Source organism: Carcharodon carcharias, chromosome 1 (assembly GCF_017639515.1).
Source record: "Carcharodon carcharias isolate sCarCar2 chromosome 1, sCarCar2.pri, whole genome shotgun sequence".
In the NCBI taxonomy this organism is placed as follows: domain Eukaryota; kingdom Metazoa; phylum Chordata; class Chondrichthyes; order Lamniformes; family Lamnidae; genus Carcharodon; species Carcharodon carcharias.
The window spans coordinates 104,791,752-104,810,070 of record NC_054467.1 but is presented as its reverse complement, the minus strand read 5'-3'; the positions used below and the strand labels follow the sequence as shown (position 1 = coordinate 104,810,070).

General features: G+C 41.6%; 1 protein-coding gene across 2 annotated transcripts in view; it reads right to left on the bottom strand.

Annotated features, from left to right (window-relative positions):
- sdad1 (SDA1 domain containing 1) overlaps positions 1-18,319 on the bottom strand; it is an 87,015-nt gene that overhangs the window by 49,506 nt on the left and 19,190 nt on the right. For both annotated transcript variants that reach the window (XM_041198687.1, XM_041198695.1), the window contains exons 5-8: positions 14,677-14,777; positions 7,234-7,291; positions 2,529-2,603; positions 559-660 (exon numbers count right to left, since the gene is read on the bottom strand). In XM_041198687.1, the coding sequence (XP_041054621.1) occupies positions 559-660; positions 2,529-2,603; positions 7,234-7,291; positions 14,677-14,777 (336 nt within the window). The remainder of the gene's footprint in view (positions 1-558; positions 661-2,528; positions 2,604-7,233; positions 7,292-14,676; positions 14,778-18,319) is intronic.

The window sequence follows — 18,319 nt, the reverse complement described above, 5'->3', positions numbered from 1 at the left end:
AGAGTAGTGCAGGACTGTGACATCCTCTGCTCCCCACACTGTACCTCTGGCATATCTAAATGTAGCTGCCAATTTAGTGTCAACTGGCACTGAATTAGGGGCAGTTTTATGCTAAAAAGCCATTAAGAAATGGGTTGAGACTGGCCAAATACATTTCATGAAAGTTCCCCTTAAAGCCAACAAACATAATTCTGGGATTTCACTTCTGAAAACTGTTCAGTTCCACCACAGACTTGTGAAAGCCAGTGTCGAGCTCACAGCACAACTCAGTCGGTTTTATTTTAAACTGCTTAATTTCTATTAAAAAAAACTTAGAAGTGGCACATAATTAGGGGGAAGTAGCACTCAATGAGTGGAATAAGTTGGTAGACAAACTGCTGATTTCACCTAGAATACTTTCAGTATTGCTAGCATGGGACGTCTCACACTTGTTTAGTAAATTACGCATCTCCTCCTCCTTTACACAATATGTCTAATTTTAACTGCTGGCATTACTAATCTCCATATTGGCTATTACTCAACAGCAAAGGGACTTCACTGCTGAAACAAATTACTTACTTTTAGGACTTTCAGAGCCTTTTCTAGTTTCTTTTTGTTTTTTGTAAATTTCTTTGCCGTTGCATATCTCAAGGTTACATCTCGTGTTGTTGGTCCTTCATCCTTCAAAGAAATTGTCCATAAAATCATTAAACAGATCACTCTTGCCTTTTACGTAGAATTACACATTAATTATAAAAAATATATAAATATATAGGCTGTTGTTTGGCCCAACCAGTCCATATTGGTGTTTATCATCCACACAAGCAGCAGTCCTAATCCCAAGTGCCTGCCCTGTTTCCCTATCCAGATTTTGCCTTTCAGTCAACCATCTATTTATCCTGGTTATAAATGTGGCATGGTCTTGGTTACAATCACTAACTCTGGTAATGCCTCACCCTCCTCGCTGTTTCACAAGTGGATATTCAATAATCGAATCAGGCAGCAACTGTTGATTCACAACTGTTTTACTGTTAAACTATAGTTCAGTACAAATGCTCTTCCCTTCTGAATTCTTTCCTTCTCCAGAAGAAGCCCCCTACTGGGGGAAAACCCAGCTCTTAAGTTTTTTTATTCATTCATTGGATGTGGGCATATCCATGTGGTGTAGGTACACCCATAGTGCTGTTAGGAAGAGAGTTCCAGGGTTTTGACCCAGAGACAGTGAAGGAACGGTAAAAATATTTCCAAGTCAGAACTTGGTGGGGAACTTGGTGGTGTTCCGATGTGTCTGCTGCCCTTGTCCTTCTAGTTGGTAGTGGTCGTGGGTTAGGAAGGTGCTGTCTAAGGAGCCTTGGTGAATCCCTGCAGTGCATCTTGTAGATGGTACACACTGTTACTACTGTGCATCGGTGGTGAAGGGAGTGAATGTTTGTGGATGTGGTGCCAATCAAGCGGACTGCTTTGTCCTGGATGGTGTCAAGCTTCTTGTGTTGTGGGAGCTGCACTCATGCTTCAATGAGCATCATCAGCTCCCAATTCACTATGAAGCCTGTCCTGGTTTACTCTTAAGGGGACCTGCATTTCTAACATTGCCACTCGCTGTTAAAATATGAGTCCCCTGCTCTCTGACCAAAGTCTCTTAAACTTATTATATTTATATGCTCTTGTTCTGGACCTCTCAATCACTGAAACTAGCTTGCCTGTTAGGCCAATCATTCTGTAAATACCTCTATCAAATCACCCCTTCATCTCTGGTGAAAGGTCGGCGACCTGAAATGCTGACTGTGTTTCTCACCTCACAGATCCAGCATTTTCTGTTTTTAATTTCAGATTTCCAGCATCTGCACTATTTTGCTCTTGTATCCCTTCTTTCAGTGCTTTTGTTCTAAGGAAAAGATGCCCCAGTTTTTCAAGTCTTTCCTCATATTTCATTTCCGCTCACCAGGTAGCATTTTAGTGTATCTGCACTATATCCTCTATCACCTCAATATTACTCTTATAGGATGGAATTTTACAGCCCTGGCGCAGCAGGGGTGGGACAGGAAAATACAGAGAGCCGTTCAAAAGTCCACTGACTTTGGCAGGAACGGAAAATCCAGCCGACGGGAAGGGCTGTAAAGTTCCACCCATAGTGTGGAGTCTAAAACCGCACACAGCACTCTTAACTGTGAGATACTAAAATCTTATATAGAGCCATCATTACTTCACAGCTTGCATATGCTATACCTTTTGGCATAAACCCCAGTAAATTAATATCACTTATTTTGGTGTTACTTTTAATGTCTTTAACCTGAACCTTCTGAATTCTGAATAACCTGAATTGTTCTGCTCTTCCACATCACCTGCCTTTGGTCCTCAGAACCATTCATTATGCTTCCTACTTTAGTACTGTCTACATATTAGAGCACCGCTCCCTCTCATCCTATATCCAAATCACACATGTGCATATTAAAGCAGTTCCAAAATCGAACCCTACCCACTTACAATCATTCTGAAAACCTGTCTTTAACTCTGTCTCTCTGCTTCAAGGGTAACATTTTCAGACTTACCTCAGATTCCAAATCGCTATCATTTTTCTCATCTTCATCTTTACCCAGAAAGAACTTCAGAGCACCAACCAAAATCTGCAAGTATAAAAACAAAAGCCTTTCTGTATTACAGGGCTAAGGTGGCAACATGAAATATAAAATGCTGAAGTTTATATCCATTGTACAGCAGTTTGTTTCCCAGTCATCACTCAGAAGGCCAGAACACTGGCGCTTGAGTTTGGAACATGGACAATTAAGATGATCAAGTTCTAGAATGTGAAGCATAAATGAATGAGGAAAGCAGAATTAATGGGATCCATCCGGAAAAGAATCAAACACGAGATGTGGAAAAAATTAATAGAAAGAAGATTCCATCAGATCAAGATCAAGAAAGATCAAACTAATTAAGAAACAGAAAAGAATGAGAAATGTATTTTTAAAAATATTTTTGGGGAATATTGTGTTATTCTGTGGAAAAGGTTGTGTGTATATGCGTGTGTTTATGATTTAATTAAGCTGGGCAGAGATTAATAGGAGACAGGGTGTTTGGGGGGTGGTTTAAAACATTAGAAGGACAGAGGTGTTAAGTTCGAGGTACAAGTAAATAGATTAGATCTAATATTTGCATTTTAAGATAAGTTGAGAGTTTGTTTGAATGTCAAAGGAAAATCAGGTGACAAGAAACATGTTTGTATCTTTCAGGAGTTCCATAGGTAAATAGAAGGGGGGAATATTATATTTTATTGACCCAAAAGCAAAGACCAGGTGGAAACATGAAAGATCTTACATTTGGAATGATTTGAGTTTCAAAGAGGTATGTAAACAATGGAACCTGCTACTAAAGGGAAAAAGGGTATTTTAGAATTACTGTGGAGAGCTTAGAGGGGCTGTAGCTGTTGAGCTGGAGCTGTGAGATGTAGCATTTGGAGCTGTGGCTGAGAGAGGAGGCAGTTTGAACCAACCATCCAGTCAAGCCAGAAAAGTCTTGGGCTGCAAAAAGCAGTTTTATTTTGAAGTTTGGATTTTCATAGCAGAGTGGAAGAGAGTTACAGGTCATCTGGTATGCCTTTATTGAAGCTACAGCAGTTTGCCTTGGGTAATATTACTCGATTATTGATATTTAAATATCTATAAGGGAGGGTTGCCTGGAAGGTGTTTACTTGTGGGCCTGATTAAGTAGAGAGTCTTGTTGGGGGGATGTTTTGTAAGACTAAGTTTAACTGTGTATCTGTAATCTCGTGTGCTTAAGTTTTCTTTTATCCTTGTTAATAAAACTTTTACTTTTAATTTTTAAATTCCCGGAAGTGTTACTGGACCTCTTACTGCTGAGATCAGTGCATCCCCTTCCTGTTATTAGAATACAAAAAAAAGGCTGTGGCCCATAAGCCATGTTTCCCTCTGGGGTTTGGTTTGCACAGCAATTAACACTGGCTGTGGTCATAACAAATTGCAATACCGTAGGACAGACCCACACAGACAAATAGGGAAGAAAAGGAAAGGTATTAGCCTACTTGCAAAAATTGAACATCACTGAAAAAAAGGATTCAAGTCAATTAACAGGCATCGGGATCCCAGATGACATTACAAAGAATATGATGTATTTGAGATCTACTGATAATAACGCTGAATGTAGTTAAGAAAGTATTCCTGAGCATTTTTTAAAGGTTTTGAGTGACGCTTCAGGGTTAATTTTAACTCCCCAAAATCAAGCAAGTTGGGATTTGATGAGATGCAAAAATATTAAAAATTTCAAAACCCTCTTGGAGGCTAAATGGAGGTGGGACACTGGGCAGGCAGCCAAACTGTTCCCAGGAGATGGCTTATCTATTTAAATATAAGATTGGGAAACTCCAACTTAACCTGCTTTACAGGTTTATAAAGACAGACAGACTTGCATTTATATAGCGCTTTTCACCTCAGGATACCAAAATATGCTTTACAGCCAATGAAGCACTTCTGACATGGAGTCACTGTTTTAATGTTGGAAGCACAGCAGCCAATTTGTGTAGAGCAGGCTCCCAGAAACAGCAACTTGGTATTGACCAGATAATCTTTTTTGATGTTGATTGAGGGATAAATATTGGCTGGGACAATGGAGATAACTCCCCTGCTCCTCTTTAAAATGGTGCATTGGGATCTTTTATATCCACCTAAGATGGCAGAGGGGGTCTCAATTTAACGTCGCATCCAAAATATAGCACCTTGGACAGTGCAGCACTTGCTCAGTATTGCACAAGAATGACAGTCTAGATTTTTGTGCTTGCGGCCTACAGTGAGATTTGAATCTACGGTTGTCTGATTGTGCTGCTAACTCAGTCACGAGTCATGGATGCAAAACCATGGCCAGGTGGATTTCCTGGGCCTCAGTAACCCAGCAGCTCAAAGGAGACAAGGATTGCTTCAGGGAAAAGCCAGTTACATTTGTTGTGCTGTTTGTGCACCAGGTGGTGGTGGAGTGTCCCCCCCACCTCCTCCACCAACCTCCAACAAACCTATCTGCCCCACCCCCCACCAGCAATGCAAACCCCCCTCCAACACACACCCCCCACCCTTGGCATGGCCTCCAGCCCCTCTGGGTTGATCGGACCCTGTAATTTAGCCCCCCACCACTGGGCCGGGGATTGGACCATACAGCCACCTCCCTACACAACCCCAATTTACAGCTACAGGCTTCTTACCTGTGGCCCCCACCTGACCGAGAGTCAAGCCTGTCAATCAGACCGGCTTCTGGTCAGGGCTCCTGTTTTTAAAAAGGCAAAACACCAAGAGTGTGGGGAAACCTGGACTTGCTGATTTCACTGTCTGAAACTGCTCCACATCCCCCCACTCCCCATTTCAGAAAAGTGGCGCCTGTCAATATCTGGGTCTTTGTGTCAACATCTATAATGCAAATTCCTAAGCCGATGGTATATAATGGAAAATCCTCATTCAGATCCTGTCACACTGTTACTACACCCTAGATGACACTGTTGCAGTCTACCTCAGGGCTCAAAATCTATTCTCAGCCAATTCACCAACATTGGAATTTACCAGAAGAAAAATTAGAAGCAACCATCCACATTTAAAAAAGATTTTCCTCTATGCTCTCTGCCCAGCTGTATGGTACAATTTTTTTGGGACCAGTTCTCCCAAGTGCAAATAAAATATTTTCATAGCTCTGGTATCCAGTATGCACCCACTGCAGCTAACCAAAAATATTCTGATGAAGAGTCATACGGACTCGAAACGTTAACTCTGTCTTCCTTCCCACAGATGATGTCAGACCTGCTGAGTTTTTTCAGCAATTTTTGTTTTTGTTTCAGATTTCCAGCATCTGCAGTATTTTGCTTTAACCAAAAATATTACTTACCTGGTCACCGTCACCAGAATAAATAAAGTTATTTATCTAGTTCAGCTACCAGCCCAGCCCCATTTCTGAGAACAATTTAAAAATGTTAATTGCAGCTCCCTGCTGTTAATAATAAATTTACTTCTGCTGTTCAGTCTTACTGCTGGCTGCAAAATCTTCCCGCTCAATCCCGTTCCTCAGATCATACTATCCACACAACCCTATCTCTGAATGAAAAAAAAATTAATTCAAAGATATTTTCCAGTCCCACTCTCAGCTAGGATGCAAAGTAATTAAAAAATATTTGCAGCCTCACTCCTGGTTGGATCTGCAAAGTGAACAGCCCAGATTTTGCCATTTTAATGACTGTGAAATTGTCAGCATTCATTACTCCTCTGGTATGGACAGCGACTTCTGAAGTCCTTAATTCTGCAGTTAAACACGGAATCCAAAAATTGCTGTAATTGATTTTACAATTCCCCATTCTCTGTGTTTTTTATGTCCCCGCAAATCTGGTTGGCTGCTTACCCTGATAACTATTGCTGGACATCTGAAGGTCCCCATGGCATCAGATTCAAACAGACAACAGGAAAGGGGAAATCTGCGTCACAGAGATTGATAGATCTTTGTGGGCAACTTTCTGTGAGGTTAGTGGCAAGTGTTGTCACTTCAACATTGACTGCGAAATCTGGCCAATGTTTGAAAAAACTATCCAGGCTCTTCTCCCTACTACTGCCTAATTTAATTTAACAATGTTCATTAATAAATTCTGGGGAACCATATTGTGCTTATTACCTAGTAATTATTAGTACTTAAAAGTTACTTCATTCAAAGGGTTGTGAATCTTTGGAATGCTGTACCCCAAAGGCTTGTGGATGCTCCATCACTGAATACACTTAAGGCTGGGATAAATAGATTTTTGGTCTTTCAGGGAATTAAGGGATACGTGGAGCAGGCAGAAATTGGAGTTAAAGCCAAAGATCAGCCATGATTGTACTGAATGGTGGAACAGGCTCAATGGCCATGTGGTCTACTTCTGCTCCTATTTTGTGTGTTATTTCTTTCAACCCATTGACAAAGTTTAGTGCAATCTTGTTGGATTAAATAGCCACTGCTATAGCCAAGTGGTTATGGTACTGGGTTTGTAACCCCAAGATCAAGAGTTCAAATCTCACAATGGCAAACTATGAAACAATGTAACTTCATCTGAAACAGATGGAAACGGGTTTGTACTCGAAAGAGTTACTTAATTTATAACAACTGCGATGAAATCCCTTTGCAGTAAATGGCTGTTGCTTTTGTTTAATTGATAAATCTCAATGATGTGGTTCAATTCTTTAGAATTCCCATCAAAATGCCCTGCCTCATGGTAGTTCACAGTTATCAATTTCTTCTTACCTTGGTCACTTTTGAGAAGCAAGCTGTTGTAATGACATTCACAGTTTTTGCATCATTCCTGTAAGTAAATCATACATTGGCATCAGTAAGGTTCAGCCTGATGATTCTCCTCATTCCAGACATTTTATTTGACATTCAACAGGCATCAATTCATGAGCAGTGGCAAACTTCCAGTATTCGTCAACGAGGCAATTCTTCATGTTTGAGTCTGGACAGTGAGCATCAACAAGTTATTCCACCATGGGAAAAGGATTACATTTACTCAACAACCAACTACATCCGCCCTCCAGGAAAGTGCTCAGGTACCTGGACCCTTCTAGTTCCTAGCTAAGGAAGCACGGAAGCCAACTGTAACATCCCCACCAATGGTCTGGATGAGATGAACTAATTCAACACAGAACAGAGATGAAACCAAGGAGTCTATACATTAAAACACACAACTGGTGCTCCCTTCGTCTTGTTTCTCATCAGCCTATGTTAAAGTTCCCCAGGCTTAGGTAAATTGAGTGTCTTACCCAGCTTAAAGCAAACAAGGTCTCTATTTATGTGAAATTAATTGGTTGGTTTATACTCTAGCTATAGTGACAGGAGTTGACAGCTGGCCGACAAAAAGAAACAAAAGAATGCATTTGCTCACAAAGTCACTAGGGTTTGAGCTCACATGCAAAACATCAGTAAGTTTAGACGTTGATAAAGACAGTGGAGTAATTTTGACATCTCATTATTGGTGGAAAGCTTCAGACATTTGGCCCGTACAGCCTATAATTCCTTGGCTTTCACAGGGAGACAACCAGTATATCTTAGAAAATTAACGCTGTTACTTTTGTTGAAAATTATGTCACCTGTAAACCAAAATTGTGAGTACCACCTAAGAGCATTGATGAAAACTCAGTGAATCAAATTTAATGAAAAATAAATACACAGAGATGCATCTGTATAATTCATACAGGTCTCCAATTTGTTTTCCTTTACATATGTTGGAGTCAAACTCTTTTCTACATCTTACTCAACTTCCTTATAACTCAGAACCATAGAAATCATAGAAATTTACCCAGGAAGAGGCCATTCGGCCCAGAGTGTGTGTGCCATCTGAAAAAAGGCTATACAATCTAGTCCCAATTTTCCGCTTTTAGACTGTAGCCCCATGGGTATGCAATTGAAGCACCGTAACCTAAGTACTTTTTAAATGCAACGAGGGCTTCACTAAGCACCCTTTCAGGCAGTGAGCTCCTGATCCTCATCATCCTCTGAATCACAGAATCACAGTGCAGAAGAGGCCCTTTGGCCCATCGAGTCTGCACCGACACGTGAGAAACACCTGACCTACCTACCTATTCCATTTACCAGCACTTGGCCCATAGCCTTGATGTTATGACATGCCAAGTGCTCATCCAGGTACTTTTTAAAGGATGTGAGGCAACCTGCCTCCACCACCCTCCCAGGCAGCGCATTCCAGACCGTCACCACCCTCTGGGTAAACAAGTTTTTCCTCACATCCCCCCTAAACCTCCTGCCCCGAACCTTCAACTAATGTCCCCTTGTGACTGACCCTTCAACTAAGGGGAACAGCTGCTCCCTATCCACTCTGTCCATGCCCCTCAATCTTGTACACCTCGATCAGGTCACCTCTCAGTCTTCTCTGTTGCAATGAAAACAACCCAAGTCTATCCAACCTCTCTTCATAACTTAAATGTTTCATCCCAGGCAACATCCTGGTGAATCTCCTCTGCACCCCCTCCAGTGCAATCACATCCTTCCTATAATACGGTGACCAGAACTGCACACAGTACTCCAGCTGTGGTTTCACCAAGGTTCTATACAATTCCAACATGACCTCCCTACTTTTGTAATCTATGCCTTGATTGATAAAGGCAAGTGTCCCATATGCCTTTTTCACCACCCCACTAACATGCCCCTCCGCTTTCAGGGATCTATGGACACACACGCCAAGGTCCCTTTGTTCCTCAGAATTTCCTTGTGCCATGCCGTTCGTTCAATACTTCCTTGTCAAATTACTCCTTCCAAAGTGCATCGCCTCACACTTTTCAGGGTTAAATTCCATCTGCCACTTATCTGCCCATTTGACCATCCTGTCTATATCTTCCTGTAGCCCAAGACACTCAACCTCACCCTGCCAATCTTTGTGTCATCCGCAAACTTACTAATCCTACCCCCACATAGTCATCCAAGTCTTTGATATAAATGACAAATAATAGGGGACCGAGCACAGATCCCTGCGGTACGCCACTGGACACTGGCTTCCAGTCACTAAAGCATCCTTCTGTCATCACCCTCTGCCTCCTACAGCTAAGCCAATTTTGAATCCAACTTATCAAATTACCCTGTAGCCCATGTGCATTTGCCTTCTTTATAAGTCTCCCATGTGGGACTTTGTCAAAAGCTTTGCTGAAATCCATATAACCTACATCAACTGCACTACCCTCATCTACACACCTGGTCACCTCCTCAAAAAATTCAATCCAATTTGTTAGGCATGAACGCCCTCTTACAAAGCCATGGTGACTATCCCTGATCAAACCTTGCCTCTCCAAGTGGAGAAATTTCTCCAATAGTTTCCCTACCACTGACGTGAAACTCACTGGCTTGTAGTTCCCTGGCTTATCTCTACAACCCTTCTTAAATGGCGGAACCACATTAGCTGTTCTCCAATCCTCTGGCACCTCCCCCATGGCCAGAGAGGAATTAGAAATTTGGGTCAGAGCCCCTGGGATCTCCTCCCTTGCCTCCCTCAGCAGTCTGGGACACAAATCATCCAGACCTGGAGATTTGTCCACTTTTAAGTCTGCCAACACCTCCAATACCTTGTTACTCTCTATATCAATTTGCTTAAGACCCTCACAGTCTCTCTTCCCGAGTTCGATACCTTCATCCTCATTCTCTTGGGTGAAGAGGGATGTGAAGTATTCATTCAACACTCTAGCGATGTCCTCTGGCTCCACCCATAAATTGTCCCCTTGGTCACTTATGGGTCCTACTCTTTCCCTGTTTATCCTCTTCCCATTCATATACTTATGGAATATCTTGGGATTTCCCCTGCTTTTACCAGCCAGAGCTTTCTCATATCCCCTCTTTGCTCTCTTAATTGATTTCTTAAGCTCCATCCTGCACTTTTTGTACTCCACTAATGCCTCCACTGATTTGCTTCTCTTGTACCTGCTAAAAGCCTGTCTTTTCCTTCTCATCGTAACCTGAATATCTCTGGTCATCCATGATTCTCTGGGCTTGTTACTCCTTCCTATCACCCTACAGGGAACATGTTGAGCCTGTACTCTCCCCATTTCCTTTTTGAACACCCCCAACTGTTCCTCTGTAGATTTCCCCACAAGTAACTGTTCCCAGTCTACCTTGGCCAGATCCTGCCTTATTTTACTAAAATCCACTCTTCCCCCAATCTAGAACATTTTTTTGCAACTTGTCGATTCCTTTGTCAATAACAAACTTAAACTGTACCATGTTGTGGTCACTATCACTAAAATGCTCGCCCACCACCACCTCAGCCACCTGTCCAGCTTCATTCCCCAGAATTAGGTCCAGCACTGCGCCGTCCCTTGTTGGACCCTCCACATATTGACCTAAAAAGTTCTCCTCTACATATTTCAAGAAATCCACTCATCTAAGCCCTTAATAATACGTCTATCCCAATTAATGTTGGGAAAGTTGAAATTGTTATTGTTTTTACACACCTCCACAAATTGTGCACATATTTGCTTCTCAATTTCTTGCTGACTACCTGGGGGTCTATAATAAACACCTAATAATGCGGTTGCCCCTTTTTAATTCCTAAGCTCTACCCACAAAGCTTCATTCGATGCCCCCTTCAAGATATCATCTCCCCTTACTGCAGTAACGGACTCCTTAATTAATAATGCGTCTCCTCCTTTTTTACTCCCTCCTCTGTCTCGCCTGAAGATTCTATATCCCGGAATGTGGAACTGCCAATCCTGCCCCTCCCTCAACCACGTCTCAGCAATGGCTACTATATCACAATTCCACATCTCAATCCTCACCCTTAACTCATCCGTTTTACGTGTAATACTCCTGGCATTAAAGTAGAGGCCATCCAGCCTTGCCTTACCCCCTTGAAGCTTATTGCAGCTGTACTCCCCCGACTTGATTGTTTTGCTGTATTATGATGTGTCCCTATTCTGCTAACATTTTGTGTCCCCTCCCCCTGCCGAATTAGTTTAAACTCCTCCCAACAGCACTAGCAAACACGCCCGCAAGGATGTTTGTCCCGCTCTGGTTCAGATGTAAGCCGTCCCGCTTGTACAAGTCCCACCTTCCCCAGAAATGGTCCCAGTGATCCAGGAATCTAAAACCCTCCCTCCTGCACCAATTCTTAAACCACGTATTCATCTGCACTATTCTCCTATTTCTGAGCTTGCTAGCACGTGGCACTGGGAGTAATCCAGAGATTACAACCCGAGAGGTCTAGCTTTTTAGTCTAATACCTAACTCTCTGAATTCTTGATGCAAGACCTCATCCCTCTTTCTACCTATGTCATTGGTACCAACATGTACCATGACCTCTGTTTTATCACCAGGGGAGGACTTCAGGATGCCCTGCAGCCATTCAGTGACATCCCAGACCCTGGCACCAGGGAGGCAACATACCATCCTGGAGTCATGTTGACGGCCACAGTAGTGCCTATCTGTTCCCCTGGCTACAGAATCCCCTATTACTATTGCTCTTCCTCCCTACCTCCCCTCCTGTACAGACAGGCTGCTTATGGTGCCAGAAGCTTGGCTCTGTCCGCACTCCCTGGAGGAACCAGCACCCTCATCAGCCTCCAAAATAGAATACCAATTTGCGAGGACACCAGGGGACTCCTGAACTCCTTGCCTGTTTCTCATGGACTGCCTGGTGGTCACCCATTCCTTTCCTTCCTCAAGTCCCTTTATCTGCGGTGTGACCACCTCTCTAAACGTGATATCCACGATGCTCTCAGACTCGCGGATGCTCCACAATGTCCCCAGCCGCCGTTCCAGCTCTGAAACTTCCAGGAGCTGCAGTTGGGCACACTTTCTGCACACATGCTGGTCCCAGGCACTGGAAATGTCCCTGGCTTCCCACATGGAGCACACCACTGCTTTGAGCGCTCCTGCCATGACTTATCCCTTTAATTTAAACCTTTTAAGTCAATTGCTCTAGGGCCCTTCTTTCCTGATCCTCGTTACTGCAAAGTATACAAACTGGGTGGAAAATTTTCTCAACTCCTCTCTAATCCTTCCCCCATCACTTTAAAACTATGCCCCATGGTTAAAGACCTCTCTTCTCAGGGAAATAGGCCTTTCCTATCCACTCTATCTTGGTCCCTCAATCTAGTACGCCTCAATTACATCTACACTCAGCCTTACCTGTTCTAAAGCAAACAAATCCCATCTACCCAATCTTTCCTAAAATTCTCTAGTTCTGGCAACATCTTTGTAAATTTCCCCTGCCGCCTCTGTAATGTGGTGAGCAGAACTGTACACGGTATTCCAACTATGGCCTAATTAGGGTTTTGTATAATTCTGCCATAACCTTCCTGCTCTAATACTCCATGCCTCGGTTAATAAAGTGTCCAGTATAAAAACAGAAAATGCCGGAGTTCCGAAGAGTCATAGTGGACTCGAAATGTTAACTCTGTTTCTCTCTCCACAGGTGTTGCCAGACCTCCTGAATTTTTCCAGCGTTTTCTATTTTTATTTCAGATTTCCAGCATCCACAGTATTTTGATTTTATTAAAAGTGTTCAGTATGTCCTTTTAACTACCTTATCTTCCTGTTCTGCTCCCTTCAGAGATCTGTGGACATGCACTCCACGGTCCCTCTGTTCCTCCACACTCTCAGAATCCTACCATTTATTGTATATTCTTTTGTCTTGTTTGCCCTCACCACATGCACCACCTCACGTTTTTCTGGATTGAATTCCATTTGCCATTTTCTGCCCACTTAACCAGTTCATTGACATCTTCCTGCAGTCTGTAGCTCACTATCAACCACAGCGCCAATTCTTTTATATCAACTGTAAATTTCTTAATCATGTCCCCTACCTTTAAGTCTAAATCACTGATATATTATACATATATCACAAAGAGCAAAGGGCTTGGTGCCGAGTCTAAGAACCCCACTAGAAAAAGCCTTCCAGTCACAAAAAACATCCGTCAATCAATTTTGGATCCAACTTGCCACTTTCCCTTAGATTCCTTGGGCTTTTAATTTTCTGGCCAGTCTACCATGTAATAGTTGATTGGTTTATTGAAAAATCACCCATGATGGCAAGTGCCAAATTGTGATAATGATAGAAATAAAACAATTCATAACATTGTTATAGACAATCATTAAAATGAGTATAAAATAATAAAAGATTTGAACAACAGTGAACATTTCAGTATTTAGATAATTACAATAAGTTGCAAAATGCCAATCTCCTTAACTTACAGGATAAAAAAGTCTAATACAAAACAAAGTGGGGCATTAAAGTCCATAGATCATATGCTGTCAGGTTGATCTCATTAAATTCTCAACATTTACATACTATTTATGAGTATTATAAAGTAGGGGATAGACTTTCTCATACTCTATTCATTTTATATCTTGTTTGTGGATTGGTGTATTTCTCCTCAATTTAATTGCACATTTACATTTGTGCGGTTCCTGCCCTGACTGGTCTTTCTTTCTATGGGACCTAGTCAAAAATCTTGCAATCGTCCAGTCCTCTGCCAATACCCCTATGTCTAAGGAGAACTGAAAGATTGTGGTCAGTCTTTCTATACTTCCTAGGATATAATACCTCATGCTCAAAAAGTAAGCAAATCTAAAAGCAAGCAGTTTCTAAATGGCAAATAACCCTGGGACCAAACTTGCAACTTTCTGATCAGATTCTAAACCTTTCCAAGTGCATTTATTGCCAAACTATCAATATTGATTTTGAAAGGGAGGACAGTGGTGGTACTGTCACCGGATTTGTAATCTCTAAGGCCCAGGCTAATGGAGACAAAGGTTCAAACCCCACCATAGCAGCTGGTGGAATTTAAATTCAATTAATAAATCTGGAAGTTAAACTATCATTGATTGTTGTAAAAACCCATCTGGTTCACGAATGTCCTTTAGGGAAGGAATTCTGCCATCCTTACCCAGTCTGGCCTACATATGACTCCAATATGGTTGACTCTTAACTGGCAACTGAAATGGCCTAGCAAGCCACTCAGTTCAAATGCAATTAGAATGGGCAACAAATGCTGGCCTTGTCATTAATGCCCATGATAAAGAACCTCAGCATGAACAAGATACATGACTGAGGATCTATTACTAATTATTTGAGAAGCACAGCTAATGATGAAACCTGAGTGCACTTCAAGCATCTGTTAAATATTAAGTTGGAAGATAAATAGCTTAACTGATAAGTAATTACTCATGAACTAAAACACCTAAACTTACCAGTTGTTTCTTTTGTACAGTTCTATCATTATATCCAGGGACATCTTGGCTGCTATAGAGTTGCTATCCCTCAACATGCTGTACATAAAATTTTGCAAAACCTGTGAATATACAAACACAAGGTTCATTTAATCCCACAGGAATATACTTAATAGCATTCAACGCCAATTTGTTTCTTTTTTAAATGTCAATAATTAAGTAAATTTAATTCAAAATACTTTTCATGCTGGGGGGAAGAAAATCAAAATCAGGAGATTTTAAAAATAAAACATTAAGATTCCTACCAGAGGAGGCATGCATGATCTGCACCATTTCTTGATGTCACCGATGAGAGTATTTTTGTGAGTCCCCCAGAACAGCTCCATAAAAACAGTAAGCGTTACAAATTCCTCCAGCACAAAGTCCAATCTGGAGTCATGAAGCCCCAGAAAACGATACTATTGTCAACAAGTGCAGTTAAAACTGCAGTAACTTGTCACTAATTAAATTCCTACATACTCTTTGGAATATAAAGGATGTGAAGAATGAACGGGAAAATTGCTGGGTTAGCTCCAGTCTTACAAAGCGTGAAACTACAGCGACACTTACAGGAGGGAGGTGAACAAAATGTTCACAGTATGATCCATTTTAATATGCACATGCCATAATGAAGTTTTACTCTACCTCTCTACTTAAAGGTCACAGAAGATTCATTCGTGCAGTTTCTCCTTTGCCATATTTGCAATTAACATTACCACACACACAGACCTTTTGCACATGTCGTGCCCCAAAGCTGCTTGAGAACCCTTGCCATGGCAGAAGATCTACATAGCTCAGTAATGTTGGAAGCTTAGCTCTCATCCAGAGCCAACCTATATGGCAGGCTGTGAACTGTTTGCATTTCACTGCCGGCAGTTTGGGTTGCATACAACAAATGAAAAGTACATTCCAGGAAGTTGCTCTCTCTCCTCCAGCAAGAGTATAACGTTCCTCATACTGGAGATTTGCCACAGAAGTCATTCTTGTTACTGAAGACACACCTTAACAGGAATGGGCTGATCCTATGTCACAATTAATAAGTGAGAAGGCTAATTCTGATCAAATCACTTTTGAATCACAACCATACTATATATATCCACACAAGTTTCATTTATTGGAATCCTTATACTATTTATATCTAGTTTATGTCTGACCTTTTTTCATTCCCCTCAGTTCAATTTTTCTGCTTTTTAACTGCAGCCTCTCAATCTCTCCTCCTTCACTTCTGGCTTTCCCTTCTCTTTCATCTTTTCACTACTTTTCCTTCGCCTTCTCTTTCATATCCTATCCCTTTCATATCCTTCTGTTTGTCTTACAATTGTTATTGAAAACAAAGCAGCAGCATCAATGGCCACTGCATCTGGGGCTACAATGGGAAACAACGCTGGAGAAGCTGCTGTATTCTGGGGGAAGAATACGCACTTTCCTAGTAATGGACTTCTGTAAGGGGCACTGATATGTTCACACTCAGGATTTGGGAGCCTGGGTCAGTCAATTGCTTCAATGGGATATGCTCTTTAAGAACATAAGAACTAGGAGCAGGAGGAGGCAATTCAGCCCCTCGAGCCTGTCTCGCCATTCATTACGATCATGGCTGATCTCATTTCGGCCTCAACTCCAATTTCTCCCCATAAACTTTCAACCCATTACTAATTAAAAATCTGTCTATCTCTTCCTTAAATTTATTCAGCGTCCTGGCATCCACTGCACTCTGTAGTGAATTCCACAGATTCACGACCCTTTGAGAAAAGTAATTCCTCATCTCTGATTTAAATCTAGCCTAAAACTATGGACTCCCGTTCTAGAATGCCCCACAAGGGGAAACATCCACTCCAAGTCTACTTTGTCTATCCCCTTTAGCATCTTATATACCTGAATTAGATCTCCTGTCATCCTTCTAAACTCTAGCGAGTATGGCATATGCTCAATCTCTCCTCATAAGACAAGCCCCGCATCTCTGGAATCAATCTACTGAAGCCCCTCTGAACCGCCTCCAGTGCAATTACATCATTCCTCAAGTAAGGGGACTAAACCTGTGCACAGTACTCCAGGTACAGTCTCACCAATGCCTTGTACAGTTGCAACAACGCTTCCCTATTTTTATACTCTATTCCTTTAACAATAAATGCCAAAATTCCATTTGCCTTCCTTATTACCTGCTGTACCTGCATACTAGCTGTCAGCGATTCATGCTCGAGGACACCCAGATCCCTCTGCACTGAAGCATTCGGAAGTTTCTCTCCATTTAAATAATAAGTCGCCTTTTTATTCTTCCGACCAAAATGCTTAACCTCACGCTTATCTATGTTAAACTCCATCTGCCAAATTTTGGCCCATTCACCTAACCTTTCCATATCCATTTGTAAATTTCTTATTTCTTCATTGCAATTTACTTTCCCACCTATTTTGGTGTCATCTGCAAATTTAGCTACAGTACCTTCTATCCTTGGATTCAGGATTAATATAGATTGTAAATAGTTGGGGCCCAAGGACCGAACCCTGTGGCACCTAACTAGTTACAGCTTGCCATCCAGAAAAAGACCCATTTGTCCCGACTCTCTGCTTTCTGTTGGTTAGCCAATCCTCTATCCAAGCTAATATATTACCTCTAGCTCCGTGTGATCTTATCTTGTGTATTAATCTTTTGTGCGGCACCTTATCAAAGGCCTTCTGGAAGTCCAGATATACTACATCTACAGGATCCTCATTATCCACTTTGTTTGTCACATCTTCAAAGAACTCTAGCAAATTCGTCAAACACAATTTACTCATCATAAAACCATGCAGACTGTGATGGATTGCATTTTGACTTTCCAAATGCCCCATTACTACTTCCTTAATGATGGATTCCAACAATTTCCTAACGACAGACGTTAAACTAGCTGGTCTATAGTTTCCTACTTTCTGCCTCCCCCCTTTTTGAATAAGGGCGTTATATTAGCATTTTCCAATCCACTGGAACCTTTCCAGAGTTCATGGAATTTTGGAATATTATTACCATTACATCCACTATCTTTGCTGCCACTTCCTTTAAGACCCCAGGATGTAGGCCATCAGGTCCTGGGGACTTGTCACCCTTCAATCCCAATAGTTTGCTCAGTACTTTTTCTCTAGTGATGGTGATTGTTCTAAGTTCCTCCTTCTCTATATCCTCTGCACTACCTGTTACTTTTGGGGTGGTATTAATGTCCTCCACTGTGAAAACTGAGGCAAAATATTGATTAAACGTCACTGCCATTTCTGCATTCCCCACTATTAACTCCCCAGTCTCGTCCTCCAAGGGACCAACATTCACTTTAGCTACTCTCTTTCCTTTTCTAAACTTGTAAAAGCTTTTGCTATCAGTTTTTACATTTTGTGTTAGTTTTCTTTAATAATTTACCTTTGCTCTTTTTATTATTTTTTTAAGTAACCCTTTCTTGATCTTTAAAAGTTTCCCAATCGTCCAGCCTGCCACTGACCTTTGCAATTTGGTATGCCTTAGTTTTTGCCTTTATGTTATCTTTAACTTCCTTGCTTAGCCATGGATGCTTTTTCCCCCTCTTACCATCTTCTTCATTGGTATATATTTTACTTGGGAGAAATTGATTATCTCCTTAAATATCTGCCACTGTTCATCAACTGT